This window comes from Patiria miniata, unplaced genomic scaffold (genome assembly GCF_015706575.1).
Source record: "Patiria miniata isolate m_02_andy unplaced genomic scaffold, ASM1570657v1 HiC_scaffold_3, whole genome shotgun sequence".
Classification (NCBI taxonomy): domain Eukaryota; kingdom Metazoa; phylum Echinodermata; class Asteroidea; order Valvatida; family Asterinidae; genus Patiria; species Patiria miniata.
Window position 1 is genome coordinate 42,625,869 of NW_024037069.1, and position 21,335 is coordinate 42,647,203.

General features: G+C 39.9%; 1 protein-coding gene across 1 annotated transcript; it reads left to right on the forward strand.

Annotated features, from left to right (window-relative positions):
- Nucleotides 1-370: 370 nt before the first annotated feature.
- On the forward strand, nt 371-13,931 carry LOC119738786 (TPR repeat-containing protein DDB_G0287407-like). Its single transcript, XM_038213746.1, has 11 exons — nt 371-501; nt 3,004-3,193; nt 3,840-3,971; nt 4,779-4,955; nt 6,116-6,259; nt 6,471-6,747; nt 7,508-7,615; nt 8,716-8,945; nt 9,800-10,066; nt 12,387-12,454; nt 13,715-13,931. Exons 2-11 carry the CDS (start codon nt 3,056-3,058, stop codon nt 13,896-13,898), a joined length of 1,725 nt encoding a protein of 574 aa, XP_038069674.1. The 5' UTR covers nt 371-501; nt 3,004-3,055; the 3' UTR covers nt 13,899-13,931.
- Nucleotides 13,932-21,335: the final 7,404 nt, after the last annotated feature.

Here is a 21,335-nt window from a genome sequence, read left to right on the forward strand (position 1 = left end):
CCGTTTTAGCCGAATTTCGGCCAAATTTGACATAATTTTTCGAAAAAAAAAACGAGTTTATAGACAGATATGAATTTTTTAGCAGATTTCTAGCAGAATTCTGTAAAATTGGTGATCTGACATAAAAATATGGCAGATTTGAAAAAAATTGCAGATTAGTTTTGAAAAAGCTTCAATTTGTTAAAAAGCTTTATGCTATTTCGTGTAATAATAGGTGATTTAGCAGATTTTTGTTAAATCTAGCAGATGTTTGCAGCGCATCTAGCAGAATTTTTCTATAAGCTTACGGTCACCCTGGTTATGTATGGCGTAAACATGGGTACGGTGTAAACAAGTCTGTCAAATTCCTGACAGCTAGGCTGACCTGCACCTGGTCTGCACGAGCATGTCAGCTGGGGTTACTCAAGCTATATAAATACCCATTTTGGGGGGTTCAGCTTGATCATTTTGTCATTTGGAAAGGATCCTCTGCTTTACAAAAGGATAAATCTGATATCATAGGTGAGTTTGTGCTTGTAATTTTAATGGAAATGGAAAATATCGGCCAAAAAACATGAGAGTAGATCTGCATAGTCGGGGGGGGGGGGGGGGGGGGTAGCCCCACTAGTGTGGCCGCGGTATGCTGCGCAGAGGTTCAGCGCAGCATACCGCGGCCACACTAGTGGGGCTAGGGGGGGGGGGGGGGGAATTCCAGCTTTCCTAGCGAATCTCCCCATGTCATGAGCCTAGATAAGAAAGCTCAAAATTTCAACCTACTGCCTACTGGCACTGCCCACTGCCTACTCCTAGAACTATGAGGCTCCACGTAGTGGAGCCTCTACTAGTTCTAGGAGTATAGTCGGACTCCCTATTATCGCGGCATCCCTATTATCGCGGCATGGGAAATTTCTCTTTTTACAGTGTCAAAACTCCTTCAAGTGGCGATTTTTATCCAGTTCAACAGTCATCAAGGGTTTCTACCGAGTTGTATAAAAAGGACGATTAAAAAATGTTGTGTCTTTTGGGACTTTTAACGATTTTAATAAATATTAACGTTTTCCAAGACTTGCAAAATTTTCCCTCACCGTGTCTGCTAAAAGGTACCGCTTATATTTTAACATAAATCTTTAATTGCGCTCTGTCCATGAAAGTTCCATTGCCTGGTTCCCATTCTTCAGCTGTAAATGTAAAATGAAGTCGAACGACGATATTTGCAGCGCGAAATCGTAACAACTTTTACGGGATCAAAATAAGCACCGCGCGTTAGCGAAAATAAAACGGCACACCGTGTAAAGTGAATGGCGCCCTCAATCGCCGATCAGTAGACTTGCCTCAGGGATTTGTGTTCTCCTTTCGGGGGAAGGGCAGGGTCTTAAGAAATCATCCTGCAGAAATATAGTCTTTAATCAACATGAAGGTTACAGGGAAAATATCAGACTTTATTCAGGGGATGTTTTGGTCAAACATTAACTATGAACAAAAAAGTTGGGATCATTATAAAAACCACTTCCCACATACCGCGATAATAGGGAGTCCACCTCCGTTCGCACACTCCGCGCATGTCTATTTTCACAGGCATCGTACACGGAATAGACCACACCACCGTCGGATTTTTTTATATTAATTTAAAAAGGAAGAGTTATACTACACAAAAGACAGGACAATTCAGGAAGGTTAGTGGGCAATCTCTATTCCGAACGAGAAACGTGATAAGTACCGCGATAATAGGGCAACCCATCCTACCCACTGCCCATCCAACCAGAACGCTTCGGTAGGTCGATTGTACGTTAGGGAACCATAGCCGCGCTACTCAACTTTGTTTAAAAAAATTGGAATAGATTTCTTTAGTTTTAGATTTTTCTTGCAAGGGCCTTCTAAGATTCATTCATTCTTCGGGTCAACTGTTAAACACTGGAATTTACTCTCCTTGGCTGCTGTGAACAGCGCAACTCTAGCTGAATTCAAGGGACATATCAGTAATCTTTACCAGTAGTCTATTTTCACATGCAGTGCGCAAGTTAGCGTTGATGTATCCGGTAGGATATTTTGCTGACTTAACCAGTGGAGATTGAGATTAACCTGTAACGTAGATTTCAATTTTTATTTCTTCCCCTAAAAATCAGTAGTCATTGGTAGCTTGAGTAACTCCAGCTCCAATGCTTATCAGTCAGGGATTCAAAGTCGCATTCCTGATGAGCATTGAAGCTGGAGTTATAGTTTTGGAGGATTGGAAAAGTATATGGGAATCTTTATATGAGATATGGCCATATCTGGCCATCTCTCATTTTTCCCTTCAGTGACCTATCAGCCATCAGAAAGTGATACTATGTCCTAAAAAGTCAAATTTAGCAGGGTAAATATTGAAGTATTTACTGGGAAAACACTTAAAAAAAATTCAGACTAAGACCAAAATATAAAAAAAGTATAAAGAAGGAGACTGGGCAAGAGTTCTTCTAGAGTGAGAAGGCTTCTAACAGAGAGAAGCCTTCCAATTCTAGAAGTAGGGCAAGAGATGTAAGACGTCTTATTCTATTTTGGTCTAAAAGCGGGGCTATACCCTACTCCCGCCTATGTTAAGAAAGACAAAGTGGCTGTCGTTACGACAGACGTATCCGCAACGCGATTTTCAACTGCAATCTTTACGGTATTGCAAAACCATCCTCGACATTGGGAATCTATATCACATTTAAAAGTACCCGTCCAACGAGAATGCTTCTGTAGCTGGATTGGAAACACAGTACACTACTGTGCCAGGAATCTGGGTTCAAAACTGCTGCTGGGCTGCTCAATGTTGTTTTATAATACTACAATAGACTTCTGAGAACATCATCGACGACAAAATAGAAGGATCCTATACATTGTAGTAAACAAATGCCGTGATTTGTGGGGTCTATCTCCAAGTATGTTTCCTCAGCCTTGACTCAAACCCTTTGAGATTCTCTTGAAAAGGTTACTGTATTATGTTTCTAAAGAAACAAAAAATTGAAAATGTAAATTGATTACTATTATAATTGTGTCCCCCAGGCCATAAACCCTCGTGTTGCCTGAAGCTGCCCCTTCCGTGAAGCATTCCGACATGGCCAAGGTGTCCCACATCGCACAGCAGCGGCGCATAGCCCGTATTTTCTGGAGCTCCCCGTTCGGCGGCTTGGAAGAAGAAAGAGAATTGCTGACCAAGATATACTGGCCAAGGCTTGCTCACATGTGTCAGAAAGTAAGGATGTTTCATTATCTTCAAGCAAACTTGAATCTTCATCCTGATTGGTCGATCCGTGGCAACAACAGTGTGCTATACTGTATTGCATGGTCCATATCGCACCTTGCATAATGCGTCATTTCGAAGATGCTAGCGACATTCCAGCTGCATGCGCTAAACTGCTAACAGCTTCGTGTAAAGCGTGCTAGTTCCAACTGTACTGCGTGCCAAGTTTGCTTGAAGATAAATTCGTTATCATGCTCCCGCTCGTGGAACAGGGAAAATGTAGTGCGTCTGTGTCCCGCATACCCGGCCTCATGGTACATGTATGTGGGACCCAGACACACTACATTATTCCGTGTTCCACGCTGGCGGGATAACTTATAATATTGTTATGCTAGACCTTTATCTCGGATACTACAAAATGAGTCAAATACTGGACAGGAAGCTAGGCAAAATCAATTGGATACCCCTAGCATTACTGCTTCAGGCCATTAGGTCCAAGTCCATCACACTCCATCAATAGTCACGCCAGGCCTCCTGGACCAAGTCCCCCAAAATCCACCAAAGTGGAGGGATGGATTTTGATGGAGTTGGGGTGGTTAGGGTTAAGCATTGGCAAACAAAACCGTTATTGCAGTATATTTGTTGTTAATTCCAACAGGCTGGCTACGAGTATGCGCCAGTGGACATGAGATGGGGTATCACATCAGATCACTCCAAGGAAGCACTCACCATAGAAATATGCCTTCGAGAGCTGGACCGTTCAGACATGATTGTTGGATTCTTTGGTCAGGTGAGTCCTTAATAACACTGTCCAAGGGCGTCAATCGCTTTTCAAAAGTGTGGGAGGGGGCATACCTTGATCAGAACTAATGTGAGCGTGAAGCCCTAACAGCGTGGGGTTCATTTTGGATTCTAGACGCTCTGTGGTGCAATCTGAGGTTATTTCTGACCAATTTAACCAATTTGTTTCAGCAAAAGATTACCATTTAAACATCATTTTCGAGTTTGGAGTAATTGAATCAGCTTTCCTGAGCTATGGGCTCCGTGCGCCGACAAAGAGGGCGCCCTTTTACCTAGCAACGACGTCCCATGGGCGGGACATTTCGCTGGTTGACGCGCACCGTTCCTTGTGTGTGACGCACGTACACCAGGGGATTTGTACTATGTACACGCAGTGGCAGCGCTTCGCGGCAAATGAATTGTAGTCAGGCAAGATGGCATCGGTCGGTCACCCCCAACTGTACTTGCTTTGTCGGTGAGGGGGTACTTGTGAACAGAGCGGATAGAATCATATATAGGCTACGAAAAAAAGGGTGGGGGAGGGACAAAACAATTTGATATCCCTCCCCTCACTTTAAAAAGTGGTGGGCACTTGTCCCCCCCCCCCTCCCATCCCCAACTGATTGACGCCCATGACACTGTCTCTTACACTTCAAATTTGGAAGTAAAAACTTGAGACAACTTCAAAACGCCAAGTCAAAAACCATAAGGTCTGAAAACGCTGACTTAAAGATTAACTTAGAACTGGATGACTTGTGCTCCAATTTGAAATCAGGATTGTTTTATTTCTTTATTTATTTATTCATTTTGTCTTCAGAGGTATGGTTGGCACGGCAGCAAAGACGAGATGTTGCAGAAGACATTTGACTATGCCCTAGCAACGTTTCCATTCATTGCTGACTACCGGGATCGCTCAGTCACAGAGCTAGAATACCTCCATGGACACCTCAATAACCCTGGTGCTCGGGCGGCAAGCTTCTTCTTCAGAGATAAGGTTTGTCAATTTCAAAATTACTTAAAGATATAGTCCATCATTTGTAATTTGTGCGTTTTGTTCGTTTGAAGCAACAAAAGTGTTCAAAATCTAATGAATGATAATGAACAACTAACCTGGTGAAGTTTCAGCTCAGCTTCAACTGTATATTCCGAGAAAAACAGCATTTTAGGATCTCAATTTCCAATCAAAAGTTGCTAAATTATGTTTTGAATTGCAGCTATACACGATATCGCGCACTGATCTGACAAATTATAGCAACCGTGCGCGCCTGTGCGTCGTGCCAATGCTTGAGCGCGCTGCACCGAATAACAAAACGAACTACTAATTTAAATTTTCCTACGGTGCGTCTTGAGTTGCACCGTTGGAAAGGCCTTCTTTCGTTGATTTCTTCAAAATGATAGCTTGCCAGAAAGATTAATTTCACAGGAAGTTTAGTCCACTTACTATCTTTCAACCAAGTATGTTTTTCAACAATAATACGCCAGTTACTTTTTCGGATGGCTGCAAATGATGGACTATAGCTTTAAGGGAGGAATCACATTCACACTGGAGCTATTCTTAAGGAGTCCATGTCTTCACTCTTTCCAAAGTTAGGGTCCAAAATTGTGACATTTTTTTCCTGTCCCTGTTACCCTGGTACTACGTAATTTGCCATTCAAGTAGCATTACGAATGACTTGAAACATCAGAATAATAAAATCATAGATGTCAGATATAACAGGGACAGGGGAAAAAAAAGCGGGCCCCTAATTTATAGAATAACTCTCAGGCAAGCTAGTCTATGTAATAGAAAAGCCATGGTCTATAATTTTTGAGCAGATTCCCTGAATAATTATGCAAGACAACCGCATCTTGACCTCTAGATTTTGACCGATTACCAGTAACTATTCTAGACAATTTAAATGCATCCCCTGTCAATCAAACAGTGCACATTGACCAATAGCAGCATTGCCTTTGGTCAGTTGACCACAGCAACTCATTCAAAAAATTGGTCACAATTACTGTGAGAAATGCACACAAACCAGAGGTGGGCGGGGCTTATGGCCAAAATGCAGGGGGGTCAAATATCTTCAAATGAGAAATCAGTTTTTTGCCATCTGATCAGGAAATGCCTAAGTTCAATTGTATATTTTTTTCATTCCAACGTAACTTGACCAGGCATACGATGACAAGAAACTGAAGGAATATGAGAAATCGGGAGACGAGAGGAACGCCCGCAAGTTTCGCCCGACCTCCGACGGCCCTAATGCTGCAGAGCATCTTAATGACCTGAAACAAAGGGTCATAGCCACAAAAGACAAGGTACTGCTGCATCTGACAATTACACGTGCCTCTATGGAAAAGGCTAAAGCCACTTCATATAGACACATATGTTACTGCCTGCCATTGCCAAGTAATGCAGATATGTAACCAGTCTGAAATATATGTGACCTTCCTTGCCAATACTGTCCACTAGACCTATTAAATTATAATACTTTTGAGCTTACGTTTTGTAATTTTGTGTTTTGGGTAGTGCCTTGCCATACATCCTAACTATGCCACACCGAGTGAGGGCGCCAGACTGATGTTTGAAACGGTCCACAGTTTCTTGGAGACTTTTCTGAAGCCACAGAGGGCGCTGTCCGGGCCGGAGGCTGAGCGCCTGGAGCACCATGCCTTCCTGCTGCAAAAGTTGGGCATGGGGGGCATGTACATCGGAGGGGAGGGGTACCTAGAGGCAGTGGACAATCACGTCTTGCATGACAGGGATGGCTATAAGAACAAACATTTGCTGATTGTCGGAGAGCCAGGTAAGAATGTCGGGGTTCTACTGTCATCCGGGAAAACCTGAAATTTCAAGCTATTATTGGGAGGTATAGAAAGTCATGGAATCTTGTTATGTTATAAGGAGTCATGGCATGCATATAGAGTCATGGGAAAGGTGTGGAAACCTGCACGTCCCGTATGTGATGATGTGTAATTTTTGGCTATGGCAGTCTTCCACTTTGCATTTCAGTTTACTATACTTCCTCTTTAGAACCTTCAGAAATTTAACTGTATGAAAACACCTGGGGGGGGGGGGCTTTCTGAACATACAGGATGTCATGCATGCGGCAGGCTTTCTAAATTTTAAAATGAGCTTTTTTGGTCAGGTCCTCTAGGTCGATGGCATCAAGTCTGGTTTTGATGCCCACAACTCTATACTTGTTGCATGTTTAATTCACCATTGTGGCGCTGTTGTGATGAAAGGTAGTGGCATCCCTTCCCTCGGTTTGATGACTGGCCAGTGTATTTTATTATAGGCTTCTAAAAAAATTGGTCAAGAAAAGCCGTAATATGTCCTGGAAATGTCATGGATAAGTCTTGGAATTTCATTTGAACATTTCTGTGAAACTCTGGAATGTGTTCAAAACAAATTACAAATTTGGAACAAAAGTTACAAATGCCAGTTACATCTTCGCTACAATCTCTCTGTCTATGGTTGTCTGAGTAGTGTATACTGCTATTTGAAGTAAAACAAAATATTCTCACACCTAATGACAGTATTTTTTTGTTTTGTTCATGAAACAGGGAGTGGTAAGACTTGTTTACTGGGCAACTGGATCATCAAGCACCAGGAACGCTTCCCGGATGATATCGTCGCGTATCACATGGTTGGATGCTCCAGCAGCAGCACAAGTAAGTCTGATACAACACCCGAAAAGAAAGTGCCTGCTGTGAATTATTAGGGGAAAATGTGTTCTAACTATGTGACTTCCACACCGTGACCCTGGTCTCGGAGCCTTTTGGCCTGTCATTTTGTACCCATTTCAGAGTTGGTGTTCAACTGTTCATGAGTTTTGATGAATCACATTATCCACCAGGTTTGAATGTTCAGGAGTAACCTGGAGTAACTTTATCGAAAGATTTCCTAACTTCATATTCATCTTACATGTACTTTCAGATGCTGCTCTTGTTAAGGGAAGAAGTGCATAAATTTGCCATATTTCAAACCAAAATCTGTTGACGTAGACTTGAGTGGCTCCAAATACTTTCTTGTTCTACATGATTTTTGAAGACCAGTCTGACATAGGTGTAACAGTGCATAATGCTTGAAACATTGAGTTGATAAAGGTTTGCATCAGAGCCACATGTAACTCACATGGAGATTTATTGCTGTGTTTTGTCACTGTGAACTCTGCTCATTGCTGATATCACCGTCCTATACACAACTCTCAAGGCCTTACATAAGGTTACAGATGTTGTAAGGTGAAGTCAAAGTCAATTTATTTAGGATTTTACTTTAATAGGTTAACCCTAACTACCCCAACTCCATCAAAATCCATCTCCCAATTTGGGTGGATTTGGGGACACTTGGTCCAGGAGGCCTGGCGTGACTAAATATTGATGGAGTATGATGGACTTGGGCCTAATGACCTGAAGCAGTGCTAGGGGTATCCGATTGATTTTGCCTAGCTTCCTGTACTGCTATTGTGATAAAAGCCATGAGTAGCAAGTCCATGAATGTCAACCAGTGCGTTAGTGGTGGATTCCATTATGTCATGTACAGTTTTGTATTGGACGCACAGTGATTGATGGATTTTGATGGACTTGGTCCAGTTCCTAGTAAAAGACGCTAGGGAGTTAGGGTTAAGCAGGAGTTCAATTGAATTACTGTATTCCCCCCCCCCCCCCCCCCCCGTCCCACTCTACTATTAACTGAATCACTGTAATGTGTGAAAAATGACATCCTTGTTCTTAAGTCAGATTTAAATTTCATATTTTTCATGGTGTCTTAGGTGTGAAGAACATGCTGCAGAGGTTGTGCAATGATGTAGAAGATGCACTGTTTGATCGCGATGATCTCCCTGAAGCAGAGAGGGTTTATTCCGCCAAGGGGAAGGAGGAGATACGAGAGCTCCAACAGACACTGAACGTCTTGGTTACCAAGGCAACCAAGCAGAAGCTGCGGGTGGTGATTGTCGTCGACGCGCTCGACATGCTGGAGAAGGCTGGAAAAACCATGAAGGTACAGATGTGAAAAGGAGCAAATTTTATCAGGCACTGTTGGTTACAAGTTGTTGATTTGTGACGTACCTTGCGGCGTCATACTTATTTGAAAGTGAGAATGTCTCCGGTTGAAATATTGACAGAAGTCGGTTATGAAACCTCACAGTCCTTGCATTATGTTGTGCATTGCAGTTCCATTGGCTAGTGATAACCATTTATGCAACCAACCTCAGTGAGCAGGTCAACCTCTGTTGACTACTGCGCATTAAGTGATGGATAACCATAGTTTTGATCACACTTGCTCCGGAGCTTCTCATGTGGAACTGATACTTGTCTGTCTCTCTGAACATAATGTGGATGTTACTGAAACCAGTTGGTTTCAAGTTATCAAGGAATCTACCCCATATGTGTCTTATACGGAAGAAACTACCTTTTGCATTATAGCATGTTGATTTTGTTACATCAATTTGGGGGCCTCAGTTTAGTGCAGTGGTGCTTTTTCTGTCTCTCACATCTATGACCTGCGGCCAATTTCATAGAGCTGCTTTAGCACAGAATTTGCTTAAGCACAAAAAAACTTTGCTTAATATATTCAGGTTTATGCGATTGTTATGTTAAGTAAACAAAGCTAAATAGCAGTCACAAGCAATGTATATCACATGGTGTTTTCGCCAGTAACATGATTATATAAAGCAAGTTTTTTTGTGCTTTAGCAAATCTTGTGCTTAAGCAGCCCTCTGAAATTGGCCCAGGCCCTGTTTGTATCCCACGGACCCCTTCCAGTAAGTGGATAGCTTTTGAGTAGCTGCCAAATTCTATAGGTTTCCTCAAACCAAATTAATGAATAAGAAATGTTGACCTGTTTGCCTCCAGACCTTGTACTGGCTGCCCAAGTTTCCGCCTGACACCACCCACCTCGTCCTCTCCACTCTGACCTCTGACACGGCCAACATCCAGGAGCTTGTCCAGCAGCGAGAGTTTGACCAGCTCCCAATGATTCCTCTGAGCGAAGACCTCCAGTCCGAGATCACTAAGGCCATGTTGATTGTCCGAGGCAAAGAGTTGTCCTCTAAGCAGCATGACCGCGTCATCAGCTGCAAGCAGACCGAGAATCCACTGTTTCTCATGATTCTGCTCAAGGTAAACCAGTTGTTGTAAACAGGTTTTAAATTAAACAAAACTAGTTAAGTTAAAATAGTAAACTAGTTAGCTAGGGATCCAAGAGGTTTAATCCAAGTAACGTGACTGTGTCATTTCTGCAAACAGACAGAGAATCCACTGTTTCTCATGATTCTGCTCAAGGTAAACCAGTTATTGTAAACAGTTTTTAAAACTAAACAAAACTAGTCAAGTTTAGATAGAAAACTAGTTAGCTAGGGATCGAAGAGGTTTAATCCAAGTAGCGTGACGGTGTCATAAGTTGCAAGTAGACTGACAATCCATGTATTGTTTCTCATGATTCTGTTGAAGGTAAAGCAGTTATTGTAAACTTGTAAAGTTAATTAAACTAGTTAAATAATATAGTGAAGTAGTAAACTAGTGAACTAAGCACCCAGGGGGTCTGTCGAAACAGCTTTTTTGCATAATCTCCTGTAAGCAGACAGGCAAACCACTGTTTGTCATGATTGTGCTGAAAGTAAACCAGCTACTGTAAACGGTTGTTAATTAACTAGTTAAGTAAAATAGTAAACTAGTAAACTAGGTATCCAAGAGGCTTTAATCCAAGAGGCGTGACTGAGAATCTTCTGTCTCTCGTGATTCTTCTGAAGGTAAACCAGTTATCACATCTTGAAAAAGATGTGATTATGTTAAAAGCATGATAGTTTAGTCGGAAAAGGGGGGTATCGTGCACCCTCGGAAATCAATTTCTAATCAACGTTTCTAGGTCAGAAAAAATGCGTAGAAAACGATTTGCTATGTTAAAAAATTCAAAAAATGTCCCACGTATTGTTTTTATGCAAATTAGTGCCGCCATTACCGAAAAATCTATTTTTAATTATATCTCAGCCAATATTGCAGATAACTGAACGAACTAGGTGTCTAAACCCATGTTTTCAAGGTCAGAGATCACAATAAAACTATTCTGGAAGTGACCACATGTGTCTGTGGCATAGGAATATGCAAATTAGTGCCGCTAATACCGGAAAGTCATGTTTTTGGCATATCTCGGCCAATATAGCACATAACTACACCAGTAAGGTGTCTAAACCCATGTTTTGAGGGTCAAGTATCATTAGAAGACCATTCAAAAAGTAACTATGTGTGTCTTTGGCATGAAAATATGTAAATTATAAAGTGTCGGTTTATCAGATATTTGATTTTTAGCCAATATCTCGGCCAATATTGCACTTAACTACACAAGTAAGGTGTCTAAACCCATGTTTTGAGGGTTAGGTATCATTAGAAGACCATTCACGAAGTAACTATGTGTGTTTTTGGCATGAAAATATGTAAATTCTAAATTGCCGGTTTATCAAAAAAATGATTTTCAGCCAAATTATATTCAATTTCAGCCAATATTACAGTTTATTTTGAATATGATGGTTTAAAATAAACTTTGATCATTATTGCTTATCAAAAACCCTTCTGTCAACATTAGCTGCAATATTGGCCGAGATATTGGCTAAAAATCAAATTTCTGATAAATCGACACTTTAGAATTTACATATTTACCTGCCAAGGACACACATAGTTACTTCGTGAATGGTCTTCTAATGATACCTGACTCTCAAAACATGGGTTTAGAAACCTGACTTGTGTAGTTATGTGCAATATTGGCCGAGATATTGGCTAAAAATCAAATATATGATAAACCGACACTTTATAATTTACATATTTTCATGCCAAAGACACACATAGTTACTTCGTGAATGGTCTTCTAATGATACTTGACCTTCAAAACATGGGTTTAGACACCTTACTTGTGTAGTTATGTGCTATATTGGCCGAGATATGCCAAAAACATGACTTTCCGGTATTTGCGGCACTAATTTGCATATTCCTATGCCACAGACACATGTGGTCACTTCCAGAATAGTTTTATTGTGATCTCTGACCTTGAAAACATTGGTTTAGACACCTAGTTCGTTCCGTTATATGCAATATTGGCTGAGATATAGTTACAAATAGATTTTTCGGTAATGGCGGCACTAATTTGCATAAAAACAATACGTGGGACATTTTTTGAATTTTTTAACATAGCAAATCGTTTTCTACGCATTTTTTCTGACCTAGAAACGTTGATTAGAAATTGATTTCCGAGGGTGCACGATACCCCCCTTTTCCGACTGAACTATGATTTCATTGAATATCTAGTCTTCAGTAAACAGGTCCTCTAAGCAGCATGATTACACTATCAGCACACTGAGAATCAAGGGCATCTTGTCAATGAACTCAATGTGAAGCTGTTACCTCAGTTTTAGTTATGGTAAACTTGAGGTATTTTTTGTTTGTTTTTCAGGAATTGTGTAGTTTTGGCAGCTTCTTTGAGCTGGATGAGTTCATTGATTCCCTGCTTGCTGCCCAAAGGTATGTCTTAGACTTTCCACGGAACTATGCCCTCGAAGGAAGTGCTGCGAAACATTTCTTCTATTGACGGGCACTTTGATTCCATGTTATTGCCACCCTATAGACCAATTGTGACCTGTTCTGTCAAAAGCAGACGCTTCTGGGCAGAGGTTGAAGTTGAGATAGGGCCCAAAAAACGCTGTGGGATGATTTTTTTCAATTTTCTATTTTTTGCATATTTGTAATCCTGAACATGTCTTAAATATACTATAAAAGTTTGAAACCCTAATTTGAACTCTAAATATAGTATTTTTGATGATTTGTTGAGGTATATCAGTTAAAGAAATGTCTGTTTTGTGACGTTCGTGGCCATTTCTCTGTTTTCTTCTTTTTGACACAATGAACTTCAAAATAGAATAACTTTGCCCAGGAATTACAGGTTTCAAAAATTAAACCACCTATTAAAAGGAAAATGTACATATTTTAACAGTATGCAAAAATCTAATTTTTGACCTTATGCCCAGAAAAATCTGATTTTGACAGAACAGGTCACGCCATCAATTCTGTCAGGAAGGCCCACTTCAATGGCGAAAGCATTGTGCTAGCTATTCAGATAATCTGTTGTAGTGTGCACACCACTTTCATAATTGAAGGGGGTCTCATGTGTATACAGTGATCACATACCCATGTTTCATTTAAACCAATGCTGTCATTTGTTCCTCCACGTGAAGATGCTTCAAAATCATTTGTACTCTTCAAAAATATCAAATCTTCATTTCCTACCTTAAGATTATACATGGCATGGCTTAACTGCAAATTGACCTGTCGCAAAAGAATCGTGTTAGAATCGCGTCAACACAGCTTGTAAAATATTGTCCAATTATATGATATACAAATGGACGCGGGACGCGCATAATCTGAGACAAACAAAACTTAAGGTACAAAAACTCCATAGGGTTGTCTAAGGGGCGCGGCTAACTCGCAAACGGCGATAGGTCAATTGCGGTGTCCCAGTTGTACTGATGCTATAACATATGATGAATTTGATAACTTTGCCTTAGGACCAATTCATACTCAGAAACGAATGCAAACGTGAATTTATGTCACCGCAGCAAATGTTTGCACTGCAAATTCGCAGAAATTGAACACATTTCAACTCGGGTGAATTGGGCAGTAAAAGTATCCTGATGTCAAATTCCCTTTGCATTTCCATTCATTATGAACCTTCCTTTTGCTAGATGCTTTTATGCTGAATCGTGTTCTTTATGTGCGTATTTTCAGTGTCAAAGATCTGTTTGTGAAGTTCTTGAAACGGCTGGAGAAGGATTATAATGCTGTGGAGAAGCAAGATCTCGTCAAAGAGGTAAGCGGCTTGGTCACTTTCATTTTCTTTCTGTCCATATTGCTCCTTTTTTCCCCTTCTTGTTTCCATTCTTCATGTGTCAAAAGGATAAGGAGCAAATGATTCTGACATCTCATAACCAAGTGCTTTTCAAGTTACGGAATTTTAAGCACAACCACAGTTTTAAAGTTCTGTCCACGGATCAAAGTAAAGGTGGGCATTCTTTCGGCAAAACGAAAACAATTCACACACATCCCCAGTGATTTGTATTTGTTTTGCTGAAAGAACACTTGCATTCTTGTGATCCATGGACAGAACTTTAAAACGGTCATTGTGTTTAAAATTCCGTAACTTGAAAAGTGCATGTGTGATTTGAATGATTCTTGTACTAAAAGAAAGCTTATGAATTGGGCTTTCATATCCTAGATTTTGAAAGTGCTACATGCAGAACTTGACTAAAATAATGGTCCCGACATTTGGGTTTCGTGTTTTTTACTCACCCTGTATTGTGCTTTTGTGAGCATAGTCTGTTTTAGCGTAATTTGTAACTCTATGTTCATTGTTTCTTGTGAGATATCCGTGGAGGTTGTCAAACTGGTTTGGACTGTATTGGATTTTATTTCATACATCGCGATGCCTAACGGCCAAATTACATTTATGTTGCAATACAAAATATTAATATAAAACACATCAGTACAGTAATAAAGTAAATTACAAGAATTATGCACAGAAGATACACGCCAAATTATCACAAAAAAAGACACATTCTTAAAAATGTAATAATGTTCTTCAAGTTTAAACAAGGTTTAAAAGGATGAAAATTTACCTACATGTATTTCACATATCAATAAAAAGGGGAATAAGACTTTTATAAAACGAGTGGTTCTGGCAGGAATTTGGGAAATGTTGTGACCGCAAGCTTGGTGGTCGAGTGGTAAGACGTCTGTACTAGAAAGCAGGAGGTCGTGGGTTGGAGTCCCACCTGAGTGATTTTTTTCCATCTTTCACTCGGGAGGTAACACACCGAGTATACAGTGTTTATACGTCAGTGAAGGGCAAAGCACAATATTGATTTACATTAGCCCGACACAAATTCCATCTTATGAATAGTTAAATGCGGTACCCACTGCTATGTTCATCAGATTCGAACTAGCCAACCGATCCCACTAGCTCGGTGGTCGAGTGGTAAGATGTCTGCACTAGAAAGCAGGAGGTCGTGGGGTTCGAGTCCAACCCGAGTGATTTTTTCCAACTTTCACTCGGGAGGTTACACACTGAGTATGGAGTGTTTATACGTCGGTGAAGGGCAAAACACAATATTGATTTACATCACCCCGACACAAAATTCCATCTTATAATAATTAATGCAGTACCTGCTGCTATGTACATCAGATTCGAACCAGCCAACCGGTCCCGTTAGCTCGGTGGTAAGATGTCTGCACTAGAAAGCAGGAGGTCGTGGGTTTGAGTCCCACCTGAGAGATATCCGTCAGAACCGCTATTCCCACATTGCAACTATTTTCGGCACCCGGGAAAATATAATGGACGAGATTAATTAAATAATGCGTAGTAAATACGCCTTTTATGTTTCCAAATTGACGGATATCTACGTCATCTTTTATATGCGATCTTACCCTAGAGATGAAACCCTCCATTTTTTACCGAAAACTGAGGTAAGTGACATTGGCTTGAGTTTATCAATGATAGTAGGAGGTTGTTTAGGAATTGAAAAAAATTGCTTTTTTCCATTGCTCCTGGAACTTTCCCATCATTAAAGGGAATATACAACATTTGATTTTGCTGTAATTTTCAGGAATGAATGGATTTTGGGATATAGCAAATATTGTTACTCTGACTTGTTTGAAGTTGTGTGTTCGTAGATGCTGGAAAAACCAAAAAAAACAATCATGTTCGTGTAGTCTGGTTCCCTGACCCCACTTAAATTGATATGGAGCAATTTATAGATGTTGGAATTGTAAGGTAAGGGAACCAGTCTAGAAGGCTTGAACCCATTCATAGATGTGTAATCGATTGCAAACTAAATGTGGTAAATTGGGGGCAGTATTTGGAAAAAGCTTGTTTTTTCCAATGCTGGTTGGCCGACTAGTGATGGAAATTGATAAAAAAATACCACATTTCTTGAAAATACCAGCACACCAGGTGCCGTGATTTTACAGGATGCTTAAGACTGTCATTCACTAACAGTCCAGTAAGGTATTTTTATAATAATCCGGCAGTTATGTTTTTGAATTTTGCAAATGTTGTATATTTCCTTTAAAGGCGCTATTTATAATATCCGTAAGAGACACATTTAATTTACAGTCAAATTCCTTGGCTAGTCTAGGAGGAATTTATCTAGGCCACTAACTTTGGTAGCTTTAAATGAGGCACAGGTTCACTGGCAGGCAAAAAAGCAGGCAACTTGGAGTAGTCTGGAGGATTAAATTTGTCCCACGCACTAGCAAAAAAGCGTTCATAGCATCAGCTTTACCTTTAACATCTTTATTCTCAGTAGTAAAGACCGGCTTATTTTAAGCAAAATTTCATTAGCTTGTCCATTGATTTGATTCTCATCTCGTATTGCTGTTTCATATTCATATAATTTTCATTTATGTGTACCTTCATATTGCTACCTCCTGCTTTTGTTGTATTTGTTTTGTTTCTGTGCGCCTTGAGCATCTAATGAATGCCGAACTGGCACATTATAAATCCTCTATATTATCTATATAATGATACACAAGTCTCTGTTTTGGATGTTTGTTTTGATGTTTGGATGTTTCGAAAGTGGCAGATCGCACGGCATTCAAACTCGGTGGATGGGTGAGGCTTGGTCCAACTTAGATTTTTTAAACTTTGTTAAGCGATTGCGAGCCCGGGGGCCCTCCCAGTGGTCCTCTCTCTTACGTAGATACGTACAGCGTGTGTATGTGCATACATTTACGCATGTACGTGTTCTACATAACCCCCGAGGACCGACACACAAAAGGAGAACAACAGATCCTGCGAGTCCTCTCGATGCTGACTGTAGTGAGCTGAAATCTCTTGGGGATTCATTTCTGGCATCTACTCACCTTGTGTGAACATTTGACTGAGTTTTGAGAAGTTGGAGTTTTTGGCCAAAAATCAGTTTTTTTGATGACCGCGTATATGGAAAACTTTTCAGATTTGGACCATTTTTGCCAAAAAACTGAAATGTTTGTTTTCTGCCCTGATCCTGACTGTAGTGAGCTGAAATCTCTTGGGGATTCATTTCTGGCATCTACTCACCTTGTGTGAACATTTGACTTAGTTTCGTGAAGTTGGATTTTTTGGCCAAAAATCAGGGTTTTTTTGATGACCGCGGATATGGAAAACTTTTCAGATTTGGACCATTTTTGCTAAAAAAATGAAATGTTTGTTTTCTGTCCGGATCCTGACTGTAGTGAGCTGAAATCTCTTGGGGATTCATTTCTGGCATCTACTCACCTTGTGTGAACATTTGACTTAGTTTCGTGAAGCTGGATTTTTTGGCCAAAAATCAGGTTTTTTTGATGACCGCGGATATGGAAAACTTTTCAGATTTGGACCATTTTTGCTCAAAAACTGAAATGTTTGTTTTCTGCCCTGATCCTGAATGTAGTGAGCTGAAATCTCTTGGGGATTCGTTTCTGGCATCTACTCACCCTGTGTGAACATATGACTTAGTTTCGTGAAGTTGGATTTTTTGGCCAAAAATCAGTATTTTTGATGACCGCGGATATGGAAAACTTTTTTAGATTTGGACCATTTTTGCTAAAAAACTGAAATGTTTGTTTTCTGCCCGGATCCTGACTGTAGTGAGCTGAAATCTCTTGGGGATTCATTTCTGGCATCTACTCACCTTGTGTGAACATTAGACTTAGTTTCGTGAAGCTGGATTTTTTGGCCAAAAATCAGTTTTTTTTGATGACCACGGATATGGAAAACTTTTCAGATTTGGACCATTTTTGCTCAAAAACTGAAATGTTTGTTTTCTGCCCTGATCCTGAATGTAGTGAGCTGAAATCTCTTGGGGATTCGTTTCTGGCATCTACTCACCCTGTGTGAACATTTGACTTAGTTTCGTGAAGTTGGATTTTTTGGCCAAAAATCAGTATTTTTGATGACCGCGGATATGGAAAACTTTTCAGATTTGGACCATTTTTGCCAAAAAACTGAAATGTTTGTTTTCTGCCCTGATCCTGACTGTAGTGAGCTGAAATCTCTTGGGGATTCATTGCTGGCATCTACCCACCCTGTGTGATCATTTGACTTAGTTTCGTGAAGTTGGATTTTTTGGCCAAAAGTTAGTATTTTTGATGACCGCGGATATGGAAAACTTTTCAGATTTGGACCATTTTTGCTAAAAAAATGAAATGTTTGTTTTCTGTCCGGATCCTGACTGTAGTGAGCTGAAATCTCTTGGGGATTCATTTTTGGCATCTACTCACCTTGTGTGAACTTTTAACTTAGTTTCGTGAATTTGGATTTTTTGGCCAAAAATCATTTTTTTTGATGACCGCGGATATGGAAAACTTTTCAGATTTGGACCATTTTTGCTCAAAAACTGAAATGTTTGTTTTCTGTCCGGATCCTGACTGTAGTTAGCTGAAATCTCTTGGGGATTCATTTCTGGCATCTACTCACCTTGTGTGAACATTTGACTAAGTTTCGTGAAGTTGGATTTTTTGGCCAAAAATCAGTATTTTTGATGACCGCGGATATGGAAAACTTTTCAGATTTGGACCATTTTTGCTAAAAAAATGAAATGTTTGTTTTCTGTCCAGATCTTGACTGTAGTGAGCTGAAATCTCTTGGGGATTCATTGCTGGCATCTACCCACCCTGTGTGATCATTTGACTTAGTTTCGTGAAGTTGGATTTTTTGGCCAAAAATCATTTTTTTTGATGACCGCGGATATAGAAAACTTTTCAGATTTGGACCATTTTTGGTAAAAAACTGAAATGTTTGTTTTCTGTCCGGATCCTGACTGTAGTGAGCTGAAATCTCTTGGGGATTCATTTCTTGCATCTACTCACCTTGTGTGAACATTTGACTTAGTTTCGTGAAGTTGGATTTTTTGGCCAAAAATCAGTATTTTTGATGACCGCGGATATGGAAAACTTTTCAGATTTGGACCATTTTTGCTAAAAAAATGAAATGTTTGTTTTCTGTCCAGATCCTGACTGTAGTGAGCTGAAATCTCTTGGGGATTCATTTCTGGCATCTACTCACCTTGTGTGAACTTTTAACTGAGTTTCGTGAAGTTGGATTTTTTGGCCAAAAATCATTTTTTTTTTATGACCGCGGATATGGGAAACTTTTCAGATTCGGACCATTTTTGCTAAAAAACTGAAATGTTTGTTTGCTGTCCGGATCCTGAATGTAGTGAGCTGAAATGTCTTGGGGATTCGTTTCTTGCATCTACTCACCTTGTGTGAACATTTGACTTAGTTTCGTGAAGTTGGATTTTTTGGCCAAAAATCAGGGTTTTTTGATGACCGCGGATATGGAAAACTTTTCAGATTTGGACCATTTTTGCTAAAAAACTGAAATGTTTGTTTTCTGCCCGGATCCTGACTGTAGTGAGCTGAAGTTTCTTGGGGATTCATTTCTGGCATCTACTCACCTTGTGTGAACATTTGACTTAGTTTCGTGAAGTTGGATTTTTTGGCCAAAAATCAGTATTTTTGATGAATGCGGATATGGAAAACTTTTCAGATTTGGACCATTTTTGCTCAAAAACTGAAATGTTTGTTTTCTGCCCGGATCCTGACTGTAGTGATCTGAAATCTCTTGGGGTTTCATTTCTGGCATCTACTCACCTTGTGTGAACATATGACTTAGTTTCGTGAAGTTGGATTTTTTGGCCAAAAATCAGTATTTTTGATGACCGCGGATATGGAAAACTTTTTAGATTTGGACCATTTTTGCTAAAAAACTGAAATGTTTGTTTTCTGCCCGGATCCTGACTGTAGTGAGCTGAAATCTCTTGGGGATTCATTGCTGGCATCTACCCACCCTGTGTGATCATTTGACTTAGTTTCGTGAAGTTGGATTTTTTGGCCAAAAATCATTTTTTTTGATGACCGCGGATATGGAAAACTTTTCAGATTTGGACCATTTTTGGTAAAAAACTCAAATGTTTGTTTTCTGTCCGGATCCTGACTGTAGTGAGCTGAAATCTCTTGGGGATTCATTTCTTGCATCTACTCACCTTGTGTGAACATTTGACTTAGTTTCGTGAAGTTGGATTTTTTGGCCAAAAATCAGTATTTTTGATGACCGCGGATATGGAAAACTTTTCAGATTTGGACCATTTTTGCTAAAAAAATGAAATGTTTGTTTTCTGTCCAGATCCTGACTGTAGTGAGCTGAAATCTCTTGGGGATTCATTTCTGGCATCTACTCACCTTGTGTGAACTTTTAACTGAGTTTCGTGAAGTTGGATTTTTTGGCCAAAAATCATTTTTTTTTATGACCGCGGATATGGGAAACTTATCAGATTTGGACCATTTTTGCTAAAAAACTGAAATGTTTGTTTGCTGTCCGGATCCTGAATGTAGTGAGCTGAAATGTCTTGGGGATTCGTTTCTTGCATCTACTCACCTTGTGTGAACATTTGACTTAGTTTCGTGAAGTTGGATTTTTTGGCCAAAAATCAGTATTTTTGATGACCGCGGATATGGAAAACTTTTCAGATTTGGACCATTTTTGCTCAAAAACTGAAATGTTTGTTTTCTGCCCGGATCCTGACTGTAGTGAGCTGAAATTTCTTGGGGATTCATTGCTGGCATCTACCCACCCTGTGTGATCATTTGACTTAGTTTCGTGAAGTTGGATTTTTTGGCCAAAAATCATTTTTTTTTTATGACCGCGGATATGGGAAACTTTTCAGATTTGGACCATTTTTGCTAAAAAACTGAAATGTTTGTTTGCTGTCCGGATCCTGAATGTAGTGAGCTGAAATGTCTTGGGGATTCGTTTCTTGCATCTACTCACCTTGTGTGAACATTTGACTTAGTTTCGTGAAGTTGGATTTTTTGGCCAAAAATCAGTATTTTTGACGACCGCGGATATGGAAAACTATTCAGATTTGGACCATTTTTGCTAAAAAACTGAAATGTTTGTTTTCTGCCCGGATCCTGACTGTAGTGAGCTGAAATTTCTTGGGGATTCATTTCTGGCATCTACTCACCTTGTGTGAACATTTGACTTAGTTTCGTGAAGTTGGATTTTTTGGCCAAAAATCAGTATTTTTGATGAATGCGGATATGGAAAACTTTTCAGATTTGGACCATTTGTGCTCAAAAACTGAAATGTTTGTTTTCTGCCCGGATCCTGACTGTAGTGATCTGAAATCTCTTGGGGATTCATTTCTGGCATCTACTCACCTTGTGTGAACATATGACTTAGTTTCGTGAAGTTGGATTTTTTGGCCAAAAATCAGTATTTTTGATGACCGCGGATATGGAAAACTTTTTAGATTTGGACCATTTTTGCTAAAAAACTGAAATGTTTGTTTTCTGCCCTGATCCTGAATGTAGTGAGCTGAAATCTCTT